Genomic DNA, 15,578 nt, shown 5'->3' with positions numbered 1-15,578 from the left:
AGCCGGCAGCAGATCCGCTTCCTGTGCGGCTCCGAGCGCCGATGAGTTTCCGGGTCGGAGGCACGACCGCTTGTTGCCGCCGTTGTTTGTTGGCCGCCGGAGGAGGAGGAGCACCAACACCACCGCAGCAGCCTCGGCTTTTTCTCTCTCTCCTCCTCCTTCGTGTGTCCGCGGTGGAGACGCCGCAGCTGCCACAAGATGCCTGGGCTTGAGATGCCGGGGCCGTGAGGGGTGTAGGCTTCTCGCGAGGTCTGGAGCGCGAAAGGCTTCTCTGAAGGGGCCTGCGAGACGCTGCAGCAGCCGGGCGGACGGAGAAGCTTTTCGGGAGAGTTCCGAAGCCGAACAAAGGGGGTTGAGAACGGCGCGCGAGCTGAGAGAAAGGCCCGGGGGGGGGGTTGGCTTCCAGCGCTCGCCCTCGCTCACGCGCACGCGCTCTTCTCCTCTCATCGCCACCCGGTTCAGGTCTCGAGCGGGGGGGGGGCGCCTTTCCGTACCTTTGAGGGGGGAAGAGGGGTTGAACGGCCGCTTCTCGCCCCGCTGCCCCTCGCGGGCTTGTCGGGGGGACGGGGACGAGGAGAGGAGCGGGGAAGCGGAGCGGCGCCTTAAGAGGGAAAGGGGCAGCGGATAACTACTCCCAGCCGTCGCCGGGCGGATGGATGGAGGCACCGGCAAGCCGGCGAAGAGTGACCCTGTGAGGAACCGGTGAGTCGGGGTTTGTGTGTGAGTCTTTATGTTGCCACAGGGAAGGGTCCCTTTCTGACTCTCTAGTTTCTGGGTGCTTAAAAAAAAATTCGAGGGAGCGACTGGGCTTAGCAGTCGAATGGTACCCCAAAAAATAAAATTAAAAAGAGGGTTTCAGTAGGCTTCGGTTTCCCTCTTGCTTTGGTGAGGGTGTATAAAGGGGAGTTGCACGTAACTTGACATCGTCCTTCAGGAAGGGGGTCGAGGGCATCCGCAGAAATGTGCCTTTTGGGATGTGTGGGGCTGTTTTGGGAGAAAAGGGTGGCCGGCGCCAAACCCAGTTCAGGAGGTTTGGCTTTGACTAGAGGGGGCGGGGGCTTTCGGACCTTCGTTTAATACCACCATAATAGCTCTCCATATTTGGAAATCCCGAGTTGTTAATGGTTGGGTGGGTTTGTTGCCTCTTCTCTCATCCTGCCCAACCAGTGTATGTTTATGGGTAAGATCGGGTGGTTGGTGGTTTTTTTACGTTTTTCATTCAGATTCACCGTTAAGTCCTGCGGTGCCCAGCCCTCCTTTTCAGCACTCTGAAATTATAGGCAGGAGACAGATTTCTGGAGCAAATAGCGCCGAGTACAAGGGTGTGGCTGTGTGTGTGTGTGTGTTTGTGTAAAAGAGAGGAGGAGAGACAGATGCACAAAATTAGATTTCACATCCGGGCTTACTACTAGTCATTCAGATAGTTTATAATCAGTGAAGGCCACTTAATGTCATCAGTAGGGATCAATTGGCAAAGTTCTTTTCTGGCCTGTACCACTTCATGTAGCTAGTGTGGTTGCGTTTTTTGAACGTTTCCCGTGGAGAGAAAGATCCCTGCTTTTAGAAAATCAACCTGGTAGGAAATGGATTCTGACTAGTCTTCTCTTTGCTGGGTTTTCCCTCCCACGCTAGAAAGTCATTATGGAGGGGCGGGGCTGTATTCAAACAAACACACACAGCCACTACAGGAAGTGGTACAGGCCAGAAAAATCTTCTTTGTTTAATTCAGTTGATAGTACAAGCAGAATAGAATACCAATTGCAGTCAGGATCACTTGACAGTGTAAGGCTTATCATTAACGTGTTAGAGCCTAGTCATATGTTACACATGCATATGTAACAAAAGGCTAGCAGCTGCTTTTCCTAAAAAGAAACAGCATTGGGAGGGGGATCTGGACCAGTGATGCAGTAGATGGGTTGGGGGGGGGGAGGATGAAACATCTTTCCACTGCTTCTATACCGTATTTGAAATCCCTCTTCCAAAGCTGCTTTTCTTTACGACAAGCAGCCACCTGGTTTTTGTTACGGATCTGTGTCATGTGTAGTTAGAATCTTGCTTTGGAAACAATTAGAAGGACTTTGTCATATAATTGGTGATTTTATGAAGCAGGGTACATGGTAAACCTTAGCTAACTTTTCCTTATAAGAGAATACTGCATAATTAATTGGATCAGGACTGCTTAGATCTTGGGACAGATTTTTTGGAAGATGTTCCATTTCTGGAAAAGTTGCAGTCTGATTTACTTGAGGAATTGTGGGACATTGCACTGCTTGTACACAATCAATTTAGCTGGTAGAAAATGTGCAGTGCTAGTACTGTAATGCATGTATACCATTCCCTTGAGGATTAAACCGCCATGCCCCTGCAACACCCCTAACCTAGCACCCTTGGACATCCTCTTTGGTGCCCACTAAGCCCCTCCCCATTCCCCTTTTTTGTAAATTTGAGTTTTTTGGTTGGGAGATGTTGACTGATTTTTTGGTCTGTTTGATGGGGGTTGCATTTTGGCTGGAACAAGTTTCTTCTCATCAGCAGTTCATCTTCTGTGAAATGGGATTTTTTTGGGTACCCGTGACAATTTCTTAATTTCCACAGTAGCTCCTGGTTCCAGAATGGTTGAACCCCTGGTGTAGCTTCACCATATAGTATATGAAGAAATCACTTGCATTCATCTTGTTTGTTTCCTTTGGCTTCAAAACAAGTGGCTTTGAGTCTAAACTTTCAATACATTAAAGTTGGACTCTGGAAAACTCTGGCATTCCATATGCTACTTTATTCCAACTCCTATTAGGCCCAGCCAACACCACCAATAGTCAGGAATGGGTGTTGTACTCCAGCATCTGGAGGGCCACAGGCTTTCTATCTGTGGTTTAACAGAAACTTACAGCTAAATTTGCTATTGGAAACTTTGCATTTGATATAGGTCAATTGTGTAATGTCTGTCTGCCAGTAGATAAACAACTACTTGCATGCTGTTCTTTTCAAAGTAGAGTATTAGTCTAATTTACTTTTTTACAGAGGAATTCATTTTTAGATACTATTTCTTGCTTAATTGTGAATGGTAAAATGTGTAAAATAAATAAATATTTAAAATGAAAATTATCTCATTCTTAACTATTATTGCCTGTTTTAAGATATTAAGATTGTACAGAAGGTGAAAAGTTACAGGTAGGTAGCCGTGTTGGTCTGCCATAGTAAAAAAAATAAAAATCCTTCCAGTAGCACCTTAGAGACCAACTAAGTTTGTTCTTGGTATGAGCTTTTGACGAAACCTCATACCAAGAACAAACTTAGTTGGTCTCTAAGGTGCTACTGGAAGGAATTTTTTTATTTTTTATTTAGTTTAGAAGGTGAAAAGTCGTTCTGTAGTGAATACTTTCTATGCCTGCTCCACAAAAGCCATGTCTTAATCTGTTAGGCTTTAAGATACAACAAAACTCATTGTTTTTACTATAGCAGACTAATATAACTTCCCCTCTGGAATTTGATATAATAAATCTTATTAAAAAGTTGTTATATTAATATTTATTCCAATATATTGTCCTGACTACCTGGGAGAAAGTGTAACAAGCCATTTTGTATAGAGCATATGTCTTATTTCCCCCCACCTAGTTTCACTTAGTAATGTGTTAGTTTTAACTCATCCTATCCCTGAAAGTCCATTGTGAGTGGTTCTAATGTATTACCATCTTCTTTTTTTAAAAAAAACAAACCAACCCTTGGTCTATAGATACATATTCATCTATAACCATTAAAATTTGTCTATCTGCATCATTCTGTTTATCTGTGTTCAGAAACACTGAGAGACGCTAGTACTTAATAGGTACAACTTTCCCCTTCAATAGTCTGTTGGGAAAGATAATTAGCAAAGCAATTGGAATTCGGAGGGTCTGAATTACCCATTTCATACACTTGGGAGAATCTCTATTACAGAAGTCAGTCATATGACACAGCATGCTCTCAGACAGGGTATTGTTTAGAGTAGGAGCACATGAGTATAGTGCAATACTTCTGACAAATATAGCTTAGTTGTGGTATTTAGCTCAGCTGTGAACATTCTAGTATAGAGAAAGCTGATCATTTGTGCTAACTATATGGATGCATCACTTAGCATTTTTTTTACAATAACTAATTTAATACAACTACTGAAGACCTAAAACTTACTGTATTTCCAGTACTTCTAGAATGCTGACATATTCAAACAGATCTTCTGGCTGTCTGCTTTTGGTCAAGTTAAGTGTCTTTCCAAAAGGATAAACAGTGTGACAGGTGAGGCTATGGCCCTCCAAATGTTGTACAACTCTGGCCATGGGCCATGCAGACCTAGGCTGATTTTTTGAAATTGTAGTCCAAAATATGTGGAGGGCATGACGTTGAGGGAAGGCTGAATTATACTATTAATTTGTTCTAAATTTGATATGATTGTACTAAAGGTAATTTCATAAGATGATATTTTAAGCCTTTAATGCTTTCTCTGTGGTGCAGTCTGGATTAGTATAAATTAAGCCTTCATTAATACTGAAGATAAATTTCTTTATAGAATTGCTATTTGTTCTGTGTAGTGCTTAGTGTATTGAGGGTTGTTTTTGTTTCTAGAAGCTGCCTAATATCACTCAATTGAAAAATGATTTGAGTACCTTATCAGGTCATGTAAAATATATATAATAAGGTGTGATTATTAGACTGGCATAAGTCTGTACAGTATTGTAGACTGGCTGGTTGTAGAACTAGTAAGGGTAAAGGTACCCCTGACCGTTAGGTCCAGTTGCAGACGACTGGGATTGCAATGATCATCTCGCTCTATAGGCTGAGGGAGGCGGCGTTTTTCCGCAGACAGCTTCCGGGTCATGTGGCCAGCATGACTAAGCTGCTTCTGGCGGACCAGAGCAGGACACGGAAACGCCGTTTACCTTCCTGCCGGAGGGGTACCTATTTATCTACTTGCACTTTTGACGTGCTTTCAAACTGCTAGGTGGGCAGGAGCTGGGACCGAACAACGGGAGCTCACCCCGTCGTGGGGATTCGAACCGCTGACCTTCTGATCAGCAAGCCCATGTCTGTAGAACTAGTACTTGATAGTAACAGAAAACAGAACTGTGCTAATGGTAGAAACCTGGTCCAAGAGAAGATTGTACTTCTCACATGTTTAACAGGATACCAAGCCAAAGAAAAAAGAACCTAGGAAACTGCCTTCACATACTGTACTGAGTCAGATCATTGATCCATCTAGCTCAGTATTGGCTACAGTGACTGGCAGTAGCTCACCAGGGTTTCAGACAGGATTCTCTCCCAACCCTACCTGTAGATGCCAGAGATTGAACCTGAGACTTTCTGTATGCAAGGCAGATGCTATACCACTGAGCTGTGATTCCTCCCCGCAGCAAATGCAATTGGCAGTGGTAGTCCTAATACATGGATACTTGTGCTACCTATCTTTTTAAAATATCTTTGCATCTGGGACATGGGTAAAATTCACATATCAGGGGGGGAAAGTTTTCGTTTCTTTAAAAAAGAACCTGAGGGAAAAGTGCTTCTGAAGAAAGACACAACAAATACAGAGGACCTTTCCTTTGGGAAGGGAAAGCTCCCTTGCTTTTATGGGAAATGAGAAAGTTGCCCTATGTTTTGTCTTCAGCATACCTGCTTATGAGGCAGATAGTTCCAACTTATTTTGTGCTGCTTTAGAGGTGACCTGGTTGAGCAATTGGTTTGACTGAGCAGGGAGAAGTTCACACTCAAGTTCTCTTGCACACACTGGGAGGCCTACACATACAGTGGACCCTCCAGATACGAACTTAATTTGCCCTGGGGGTCTGTACTTACCCTGAAAAGTCCGTATCCAGAGGCACTGCTTCTCTGCGCACATGCAGCGTGATAGAGTGCTTCTGCGCATGCGCGCATGACGAAACCTGGAAGTATACACTTCTGCGTTTGCCGCGTTCGCAACCCGAAATTATGTTACCCGAAGTTAACGTAACTGAGGTACCACTGTACTGTATAGTCTTTCTAAATGCAGCATGCATTTAGTGGTGCAAACTACAGTACTTTCATAATTTCCAAGTGGCAAACTGTATACAATGTGTTTGTATTTGTAGCACAAAGCTTTCACAGTGAACCACCACCAGAAATGAAGTCACTAACTACATGTGGTGCTTGAGGTACGGTATATATGTACACTATGATAGCTCATCACATACATACTCATAGAAGAAAATGTTCAGTTAGAATTTCTGGCTTTGGCAAAATTCAGGAATCCAGTTGGCTAGCTCATAACTATAGACATATGCATTTGATTACTGCATATGTATACTTGCATAATGTTGCTTCTTGGACCATGATATTTTCAGAGATGTCTGTACTTGGACAGCATGTGGTCAGTAAAAGTAATTGGACTGTGTGATTTAATCAGGGAGAGAGCAGAAACTTTCTGTAGAAAGTTGTAGAGCAAGGAGTGCCTGCTTATAAGAGGGGTGCATGCAAGTGTAAACACGTATTGGATGATATCATCCAATAAAAAGAATGCTGCAATCATTGTATCACCAATAATCTTATCCTATCTTACTCCTTTGGCATTCTGCTATAGATATCTTTTAAGGTATCTTACTTTTAATAGGAAAGTAGACCCAGAGGAGTTAAGTTGTCCTAGATTGTGCATCTCTTGTGTAATAATGAAACAGCAGTTTGTAGTCTTAACTCTTTGCATGTTCTGGTCTTTCTGTCCCTATTTTGGGGTTGGCATCTATGTCAATATACAATTTTACTTGGCTGTAAAGAATATGCCTCTCCTACCTGCTTTGTCTCCTATGCTAATTACTACAGTACTTTCCTGTGTGTGAATGACTGGTTGTGGAATTGCTCAAAGAAGGAAACAAGGTTGCTTCCCTGCTTTCTTTGAGAGTGGTCTACTCAGCCACACTCCTGTCTTTACTTCCCATTTGGTTTCCAACATTCAATCTCCCATATATTTGGCAACTCAATACTGTAGTTTGGAGCTTTGCATTTAGAAGGAACCTTCTGCCTCACTTACAGCACTTGATTAGGCTTCCTGCCTAGTGATGAGCCAAATAAGTGAGATGAGTGAAAGAACATATTCAGAATTTGCTTTTAATACCCCCATTCCACAAGTGCTATTAAATCTTCATTTCTTGGGTATCTGAGTTCTATAATGGGAAGGAAACAAATGGCAGTAATATCTATGAAAGCATTGAATAGCATCATTAGTTGTATAATCATTGACTAAAGAGGCTTGTACAGATAAACATAAGCATCCATTTCCACTCATTCAGGATGAGCTCACTCCAATACCATCAGTTCCCACTACAGTAAGTGCCCCCTTCCTTTCCTCCAAAATTTGCTGGCAGGACAAATCCTTGTTGTGAACCTTCTGTTACTCCTTGGTATCTGGAATATTTGTCTGGAAAATCCCAGGCACCTGGGTACCTGATAGGGCTGGACAATAACTGGTTTTTAATATTGCAATACATCACCAGCTAAACATTGCGATATATCAATTTCTTAAATAAGGAAGGAATTACATAGAGGCGAACAGGACAATGTCCTGGCAACTGCTACTACTTAAGGGTCTAAAACCAATAAATGATGATATCAATCACTCATGGTCGCTTTCAGCAGCAGGCAAGCCCAAATGCATCTAAATGAGACTTGGTTTTGGGATTGGCTAGCAAAGTACAGTGATGAGTCATAGTGAATACAAAAAATCTGGGACTGCCAGCAGACCTACTAGGTGGCAGCAAATCAACAACGGCAGGGGGAGGCAGAAGCAACAGCAGCCTGGCAGTATTGGCACAATAATCAGCAGCCTCTGAAGCCTCATCATGGCAGAAGCAGCGGCAGCCTGCGAGGCCTTTTTGTGGTGGCGGCAGTAGTGGTGGCCTGCAAGGCCTTGCTGAGGCAGGCTGCCACAGCCTCTGCCTCCCACTACTGGCAAGAGGACTTGCAGGCCACCACCACTTCTTGCCACCATAGCAAGCCACTGCAAGCCCCAATGTGACCACGAGGCCTTGCAGGCTGCCACTACTATTGCCGCCATTTCCCGTCACCACCACAAGGCCTTGCAGGACGCTGCTACTGCTGTCTCCTCCTGTCACTGCCGTGAGTCCCGCAGGCCTCTGTCACAAGGACTCGCAAGACACCACCGCTTCTGCTGCCAAATCTTGTCACCACTGCAAGGCCTTGCAGGCCAATGCCATTCCTGCTGCCACCTCCTATTACCGCTGCGATGCCTCACAGTCTGCTGCTGTCACTCGGTCACTGCTGTGAGACCTTGCAGGCCACCGCCGTTACTGCCACCACCTCTGGAACACCAGTTGCCCTCTGTTGCTTAACAGGTGTTTAGCAATTAGGAATGTTGTATCTGTACAAAGGAGGTTTTCAATTATTTAAAATAAATCCTCTTTAGAGTTACTTGGAAATGCTTCCTTATATGTGAGACAATCTATGATATATTGTTCAGAACGCTGTCTTCTGAAGGGAGAATACTGCAGCCAGTGGCTTGGTTTCACCACTATTCTTAACTTCCCCAGTGACACTGCTTGGCAACTGCAACAGAGACACAACTTGATGTTACTGCTTGCTGGGGAATGTGTACTGTGGTTGCTTAGTAGCTCAAATCTTTCCTCCACCACCTGGGCCTAACAAAGTAGCTAAGTCATCTTTGTTGTTTGAAGACAAGTATTTTCTAATTATCAGTTGACTTTAATTATCCTATTTATATGCTAACAGTTGTGATTTGCCTTTGATCATGCAATATTCATGTATTTCAGTTGAAATCTTGTAATGTGTGTGATAAATGCAGGTATATGGAATGTTCATTATTTTAGTCCTGAACATGTGTATGGGAGATGTTTATATAGAGTTATGTTGGTATGAGTTGCTGGAGCTGCCAGCTGAACTCCCAAGACTCTGGCTTTGCAACTTCAGCTCATCATCCCTCTTGATCTCCCATGCCCTTTAATCCAAGTATTATAGCCCAGGTGGGCTAAACAATGTGGGGGGAGGCAACAGGCAGCTCTTGAGGGTGTCTGGAGACTAGTGTGTGTGTGTGTATATATATATATTCAAGTCTTAAGTCTATTTAATTGGAGTATGGGAAGAAAAGAGAAACGAGTGTATGCACAATGAAAAGGCAAAAGCAAAACACTGAACCACAATATTGGTCTATTTTGTCCGTTTTGGGGATCCTGTGGCAGTCTAGATGTAGCTGAACTAACACTTACATCATTCCTGATCATTGGCCATTGAGGCTGTTGGGTGTTGAGGTCAGTAGCATCAGGAGGGCTATGGGTTCCCATCTCAGATTTAGTCATATACTAGACAACCTAATAGGTACCGCTCCGGCGGGAAGGTAAACGGCGTTTCCGTGCGCTGCTCTGGTTCACCAGAAGCGGCTTTGTCATGCTGGCCACATGACCCAGAAGCTGTACGCCGGCTCCCTCGGCCAGTAACACAAGATGAGCACCGCAACCCCAGAGTCGGACACGACTGGACCTAATGGTCAGGGGTCCCTTTACCTTTACCCTTTAGACAACCTAATATACCCAGGACTTACACACCTAGGGTTTTTGCAGCTGGTCTCCTCTGGAAATGTTTATGCGCATATTCCATGTTTTATGCTGTTTAATCAGGGTGATCCAATCCAAATCTTAATCTGGGTGGTCATGATTGACAGCTAGATAGCAAGGAATTCTCACAGGAACAGGAAATTATCTTACACAAGCGATCACCTCTATAAAATAAGAAGTTAAGCTTTTCCTACCATGCAGCAAAGTGAAGTCAAATGGATGATGGCTTGGTATGTGGTAGGCCACATGAGAATCATAGAACTGTAGAGTTGGAAGGGACACCAAAGGATCATCTAGTGAAGTCCCTGAAATCTGCTATTCCAGCCAACTCTCTGGACGATGTAAAGTGTCAGCCAAGGTTGCTTTAGGAAATCATGAAATTTATTGTGTCTGAGCTGGAAAACTGATCACCAGCTATCATTGGTGCAAAGTATGACCAAAGGTGCTATATGGAAAGGAAAAGGTTGGTTCGCTTCTTGGCTTAAAAGTATAATTGTTTGACATTGGCTTATTGATTGGCATAATGTAAAATAGAGTGAGGATTATATTTGGGGTTGTATCTTACATTTAGTCATGCTCAGAGTGGACCTATTGAAATTAATGGATGTTAATGAACTTAGGTTCATGCATTTCAGTGGGTCTACTCTGAGTAAAACTTAGTTGTCCGCAACTCTTTGACATGGAGCTAATTAGCCAACATAATCTACATGTAAAAGAACCAGAAGTTTATTGTGTCAGGAAAAAGGTCTGCAAGGAAAAATACCTGATAGTTGTTGAGATTTTCATATGGGCTATGTAGGAATATGAGATACTTAGAGACTTTTTCTCCTCAGAAGGAAGGATAAGAATCAGCTTTGAGATAGACTGTTCTTAGACTCCTTCTCTCAAATTCTTCAATATCTTTAAGACTTCAGATTGTTTATAATAATCATGGACTTTGGATAGATAGCAATGCTTTCTTTTAAAATGGTGTTCTTCACTTTGTAATTCCTTTAATATTTTGAAATGGTGTCTTTCATTTGTATTTGACTTACGTTTTGAAATGAAGTGTCTTTTTGTGACATGTGCTGGTTAAATTGCTTCATTGTTAAAGGAATATAAATGAATGTCTTTAGGAGAGCAATAATGTCTATTAGTCTAGTAGCATTTATAGAATTATCATAGTGCTAATTCTAGGAAAGTATAACACAACCAGGGTTTTTTTCTAATCACATGCTGTAATTAGATATATCTTTTGATCCTTCATGGAAAGTATAAATGGATTTCTGTCCTTCTCCCAGGCTTTTTTATTGAGAAAAAATAGTATTCATAGCTAAGATATGCACAGTTGTCAGAACCAAAGAACAGCAAGCACAGTGGTACTAACAGATCTTCATTTCAGTTGTTCTCCCATTGTTAAGACACTAGAACTTGGGGTCATCCATTGGAGCTGAATGGTGAAAAATACAAGGAAGACAAATGAGAACACTTTTTTTTGCATAGTACATAGTTAAAATTATGGAAAACACTGCTACAGGATATGCTCATAGCTTCCAACTTACATGGCTTTAAAGGAGAGTAGAAAAATTCATGGGCGAAGAAGACTATCAGTGGCTACTAGGCATGACACTTACATGATACTTAGAGTAGGGGTAGGCAACCTAAGGCCCATAGGCTGGATGCGGCCCAACCACCTTCTCAATCCAGCCCGTGGACGGTCCGGGAATCAGCGTGTTTTTACATGAGTAGAATGTATCCTTTTATTTAAAATGCATCTCTGGGTTATTTGTGGGGCCTGCCTGGTGTTTTTACATGAGTAGAATGTGTGCTTTTATTTAAAATGCACCTCTGAGTTATTTGTGGGGCATAGGAATTGGTTCATTTCCCCACCAAAAATATAGTCCGGTCCACCACATGGTCTGAGGGACGGTGGACCGGCCCACGGCTGAAAAAGGTTGATGACCCCTGATTTAGAGGATCCGTGGAACCATGCCACTGAACACCAGTTGCAGAGAATAAAAGCAAGAGATGACTGAGCTTCTTGTAGGCATCAGGTTGTCCAGTGAGGGAAGCAGGATGCTGGACTAAATAGCCATTCAGTAATACTATATCATTTGGCTTGACTTAAATTTACACTTACTACCTAGTAACACCCTCCCAAATTAATCCCTGCCCTTGTTAAATTAAAGACTAGCATGTTTCTCTTTGCTTTAGCTCTCTGCCTACCCAGGAACCTTTGTGTTTTGTTTCAGCTTTGGGACACATCTAGGTTACAAGGCAGGCTTTCTGAGAAATGGGAACCAGCATTGCTCCTTTATCCCAGGATCTAAAGCTTCACTAACACCTGTATTAGAATGTTTGGGTTTTAAAGTAAGGTTGGATTTTGAAAAGAAGGCAGTAATTTGTCCAGAAGCTTTGCAGCTAGGATACTTTAGCTACTATGTCTATTGTATCTCATGGTATGACCAAAAGAAACAATCTTACTAAAGCTAAATAGGACTGAGCCTCCTCAGGGCCTAAATCAGGGGTCAGCAAACTTTTTCAACAGGGCCACTGTCCCTCAAACCTTGTGGGGGGCCGGACTATATTTTTTGGGGGGGAAATGAACGAATTCCTATGCCCCACAAATAACCCAGAGATGGATTTTAAATAAAAGCACACATTCTCCCAATCAGAGTTCCCCAGTGGAGCCAATCCCCACTGAAAGCAGAGTTTGTTGTTTGCTGCTGCTGATTGGTTGGCATCTGCAAATCATGGGCCTTTGTTCACACTATTTTAAATAAAGGCATGCAGGCAAAAGAAAACCCTTCATCTGATGTCATGGTAAAAGCAAATGATTCATCATGGGTGGCCTGTCCTCCTGTCAAAATGGCATTTGAGGTTGGGGATACTCAGGATCTGGCCTATTGGTCGGATCTAGCTCATTGTCCCTCGTTTTAGAACCGCTTATATAAACATGCCCTTAAAGATGTGGATTCTTAGTATCCATGTCATTCTTTTCTCCTTCAGCTATTCCTTCCTTTACTCGTGCCTGTCTTTTGCTTCCCTTTGCTAAATTTATTATGAGTGATAGGTTAACTACCCCTATTTTCCATAATCTAATCAGCATGTTATGATAATCTTCCTGGTTTCCTTCAGCTCTCTATATTGGACAAACAGGCCAAACCCTACGCCAAAGGATAAGTGACATAAATCTGATATCAGGAATCACAAGACAGAGAAACCAGTAGGAGAACACTTCAGTCTCCTAGGACAGGCATGTCCAACAGGTAGATCGTGATCTACCGGTAGATCACTGGACATCTGCGGTAGATCACTGGTAGATCATTGGCTCCCCCCAAAGAAGCTGAACAACTGTGGCTTCCCTAAAAAAAACCTCAACATTTTGCCTCATCCCTGAAAAAACTCAACAAATTTGACCTGAAACCCCTCACCCCCGAAAATGGGCCTTCCTCCTTCCTAAAAAAAAGCTCAACAATTGTGACCTGAACCCCCCAAAAGGGGGTAGATCACTGCCAGTTTTTAACTCTGTGAGTAGATCCCAGTCTCTTGGAAGTTGGCCACCCCTGTCCTAGGACATTCTATACAAGATCTCAAAGTAGCTGTCTTACTACAAAGGAATTTCAGAAATAGACTGGAAAGAGAAGTTGCTGAATTGCAACTAATTACCAAACTTAAAACCATGGAGAGACCTGGTCTGAAGAAAGACATTGGATTCTTATCTCATTATACATGACTAAGCTATCTTTAGCCATCTCACCCCTTGCCTTTTCCTGTAAAAACAATTGCAGTCATTAACAGTCGTCAACAGGTTTTTCACACCTATCAGCCTATCACCCATTCCCACCACCCTTCTGAGTAATACCCCTCCCCACTCTCTCACTATATATGGTATAAGGGTCTGGTGACTTCTATTTCAGTGTATCTGAAGAAGTGTGCGTGCACACGAAAGCTCATACAAAGAACAAACTTAGTTGGTCTCTAAGGTGCTACCGGAAGGAATTTTTTTATTTTTTTTTGTTTTGACTATAGCAGACCAACATGGCTACCTACCTGTTCCTGGTTTGCATCTTCCATTCCATAGACATATCTTCTCCTTCCTGTGTCTTTATTTACTTCTGCATGAAATCTGCTTTAAGACTAGTTCTTTGAACCAAATATATTTAGATTGCTTCTACAACATTATACAGTATATTGAAAATTCCAGATTTTTTAATTTTTTATATTAATGATTTGGGCTTGTAATAATAATTAAAGAAACACTTCTAGCACAATTCATAGGTAAGTGACACAGCTGAATCTAAATAATTTATACATTAATAGAATCAGCAAATGTTTGGGTAAAAGGTAAAGTTAAAGGGACCCCTGGCTGTTAGACTATGGGGTTGTGGCGCTCATCTCGCTATACTGGCCGAGGGAGCCGGTGTACAGCTTCTCGGTCACGTGGCCAGCATGACTAAGTAGCTCTGGTGAAACCAGAGCAGCGCATAGAAACGCCGTTTACCTTCCCGCTGGAGCGGTACCTATTTATCTACTTGCACTTTGACGTGCTTTTGAACTGCTAGGTGGGCAGGAGCTGGGACCGAGCAATGGGAGCTCACCCCGTCGTGGGGATTCGAACAGCCGACCTTCCGATCGGCAAGCAGTCTGAGCATGTTAGCGCTGTAGAGTATTGAACTGGCATGTTCATCTCCACAGCTGGTTGTTCACACAGCCGAGCTAGCAACTACTATAGGTCTTCGCTAGCAGACGTTTGTCTGATAAACATCACCATGTCTCTGTGGATTGTCACTGGTGGCTATGCTGGGAATATTAGCCTCCATTACTCTCACGCGCCTTTACTATGGCTTGTATCCAATGCTTGTCCTACCCAGAGTAAACCCATTGAAATTAATGAACGTAGGGTCAGCAGTGTAGCATTCGCTGATTGGCTATCTGGTGCTGTTTTATTGTCACACTGGCCCTGATATCTCTGACTGACTTGAACACAAAGCCAGTAAGAAGAACCCTGTTCTAAAAGGGGGTGGGATATGTTGAAGTACTTCATTGAACAGGAGCAAAATGGCACAAAACTATTACTTTTGAAGAATATTTCGGGTCCTTGAAAGCTCCTATTTAACACGGAGAATAGTTGTTCAAGAAAATTCCCAGTAAAGACTTGAGCTGAGTGCATCAGCATGGTATATTTTATCTGCTGTTCCACACAAGTATGATATAAAAGTTACTGGGAAATTCCCGTGATTGGATTAAGGAAATTTGTAGATCAGATGCACATGATTTACCTTAATGTATAATGGAGTTTAAATAATTTTCCTACCCCCAGGGTTTCTTCAAATCCTAATTCTTTACTAGAGTTTTTTTTTTACTAACAAAAGTTTGTTTGAGATTTGTCTTGTACCATTGCAAGATGAGGTTGAAGGAAATGTTATTATGCTATTTCCACTGATTTGGGTCCAAAGTGTATACTGTATCTGGAAATGTTTTACCAAGTTTATGTAAAGATGTTAATGGTTTTACAGAGCACAAGTTAAAACTATGTAGAACTAGATAGTTGAAGTAATCTTAGTGTTTTCTAATCAGGACAGTTAAAATGCTTCTTAGATTAATTTTAGGCAAATTCCTAGTATAGCTTCTTCAACAATGCTATTTGCTTGTTTCAGAATTTAAAAGATGTTGCTGACTTCCACACCAAGTGTTTGAAGGGGGGCAGAAGAAGCACCACCCCACTAATAACAGCATGGGAAATACAACTACTAAATTCCGCAAAGCACTTATAAATGGAGATGAAAATTTGGCCTGCCAAATATATGAGAGCAACCCTCAACTAAAAGAATCTCTGGACCCTAATATTTCTTATGGAGAACCCTACCAGCATAACACTCCATTACATTATGCTGCCAGGCATGGGATGAACCGAATATTGGGGTGAGTACTGTTGCTTTGTTCATAGTGTTTCTAGATGTGCTAAATGACATATCATGTGCTTTAATATCGTCATAATCTAATGTAGTACTCCCT

The 15,578-nt window shown here is 42.5% G+C and overlaps 1 protein-coding gene across 1 annotated transcript in view; it reads left to right on the top strand.

Annotated features, from left to right (window-relative positions):
• The first annotated feature begins 546 nt into the window (after positions 1 to 546).
• The window catches only part of ANKIB1 (ankyrin repeat and IBR domain containing 1), a 52,271-nt gene continuing 37,239 nt past the window's right edge, over positions 547 to 15,578 (top strand). The window contains 2 exon segments of the mRNA XM_033165578.1: positions 547 to 702; positions 15,221 to 15,485. Coding sequence (XP_033021469.1) covers positions 15,298 to 15,485 — 188 coding nt within the window. The 5' untranslated portion in view covers positions 547 to 702; positions 15,221 to 15,297.

Source organism: Lacerta agilis, chromosome 12, assembly GCF_009819535.1.
Source record: "Lacerta agilis isolate rLacAgi1 chromosome 12, rLacAgi1.pri, whole genome shotgun sequence".
In the NCBI taxonomy this organism is placed as follows: Eukaryota; Metazoa; Chordata; class Lepidosauria; order Squamata; family Lacertidae; genus Lacerta; species Lacerta agilis.
This window is presented reverse-complemented; position numbering and strand designations above follow the sequence as displayed.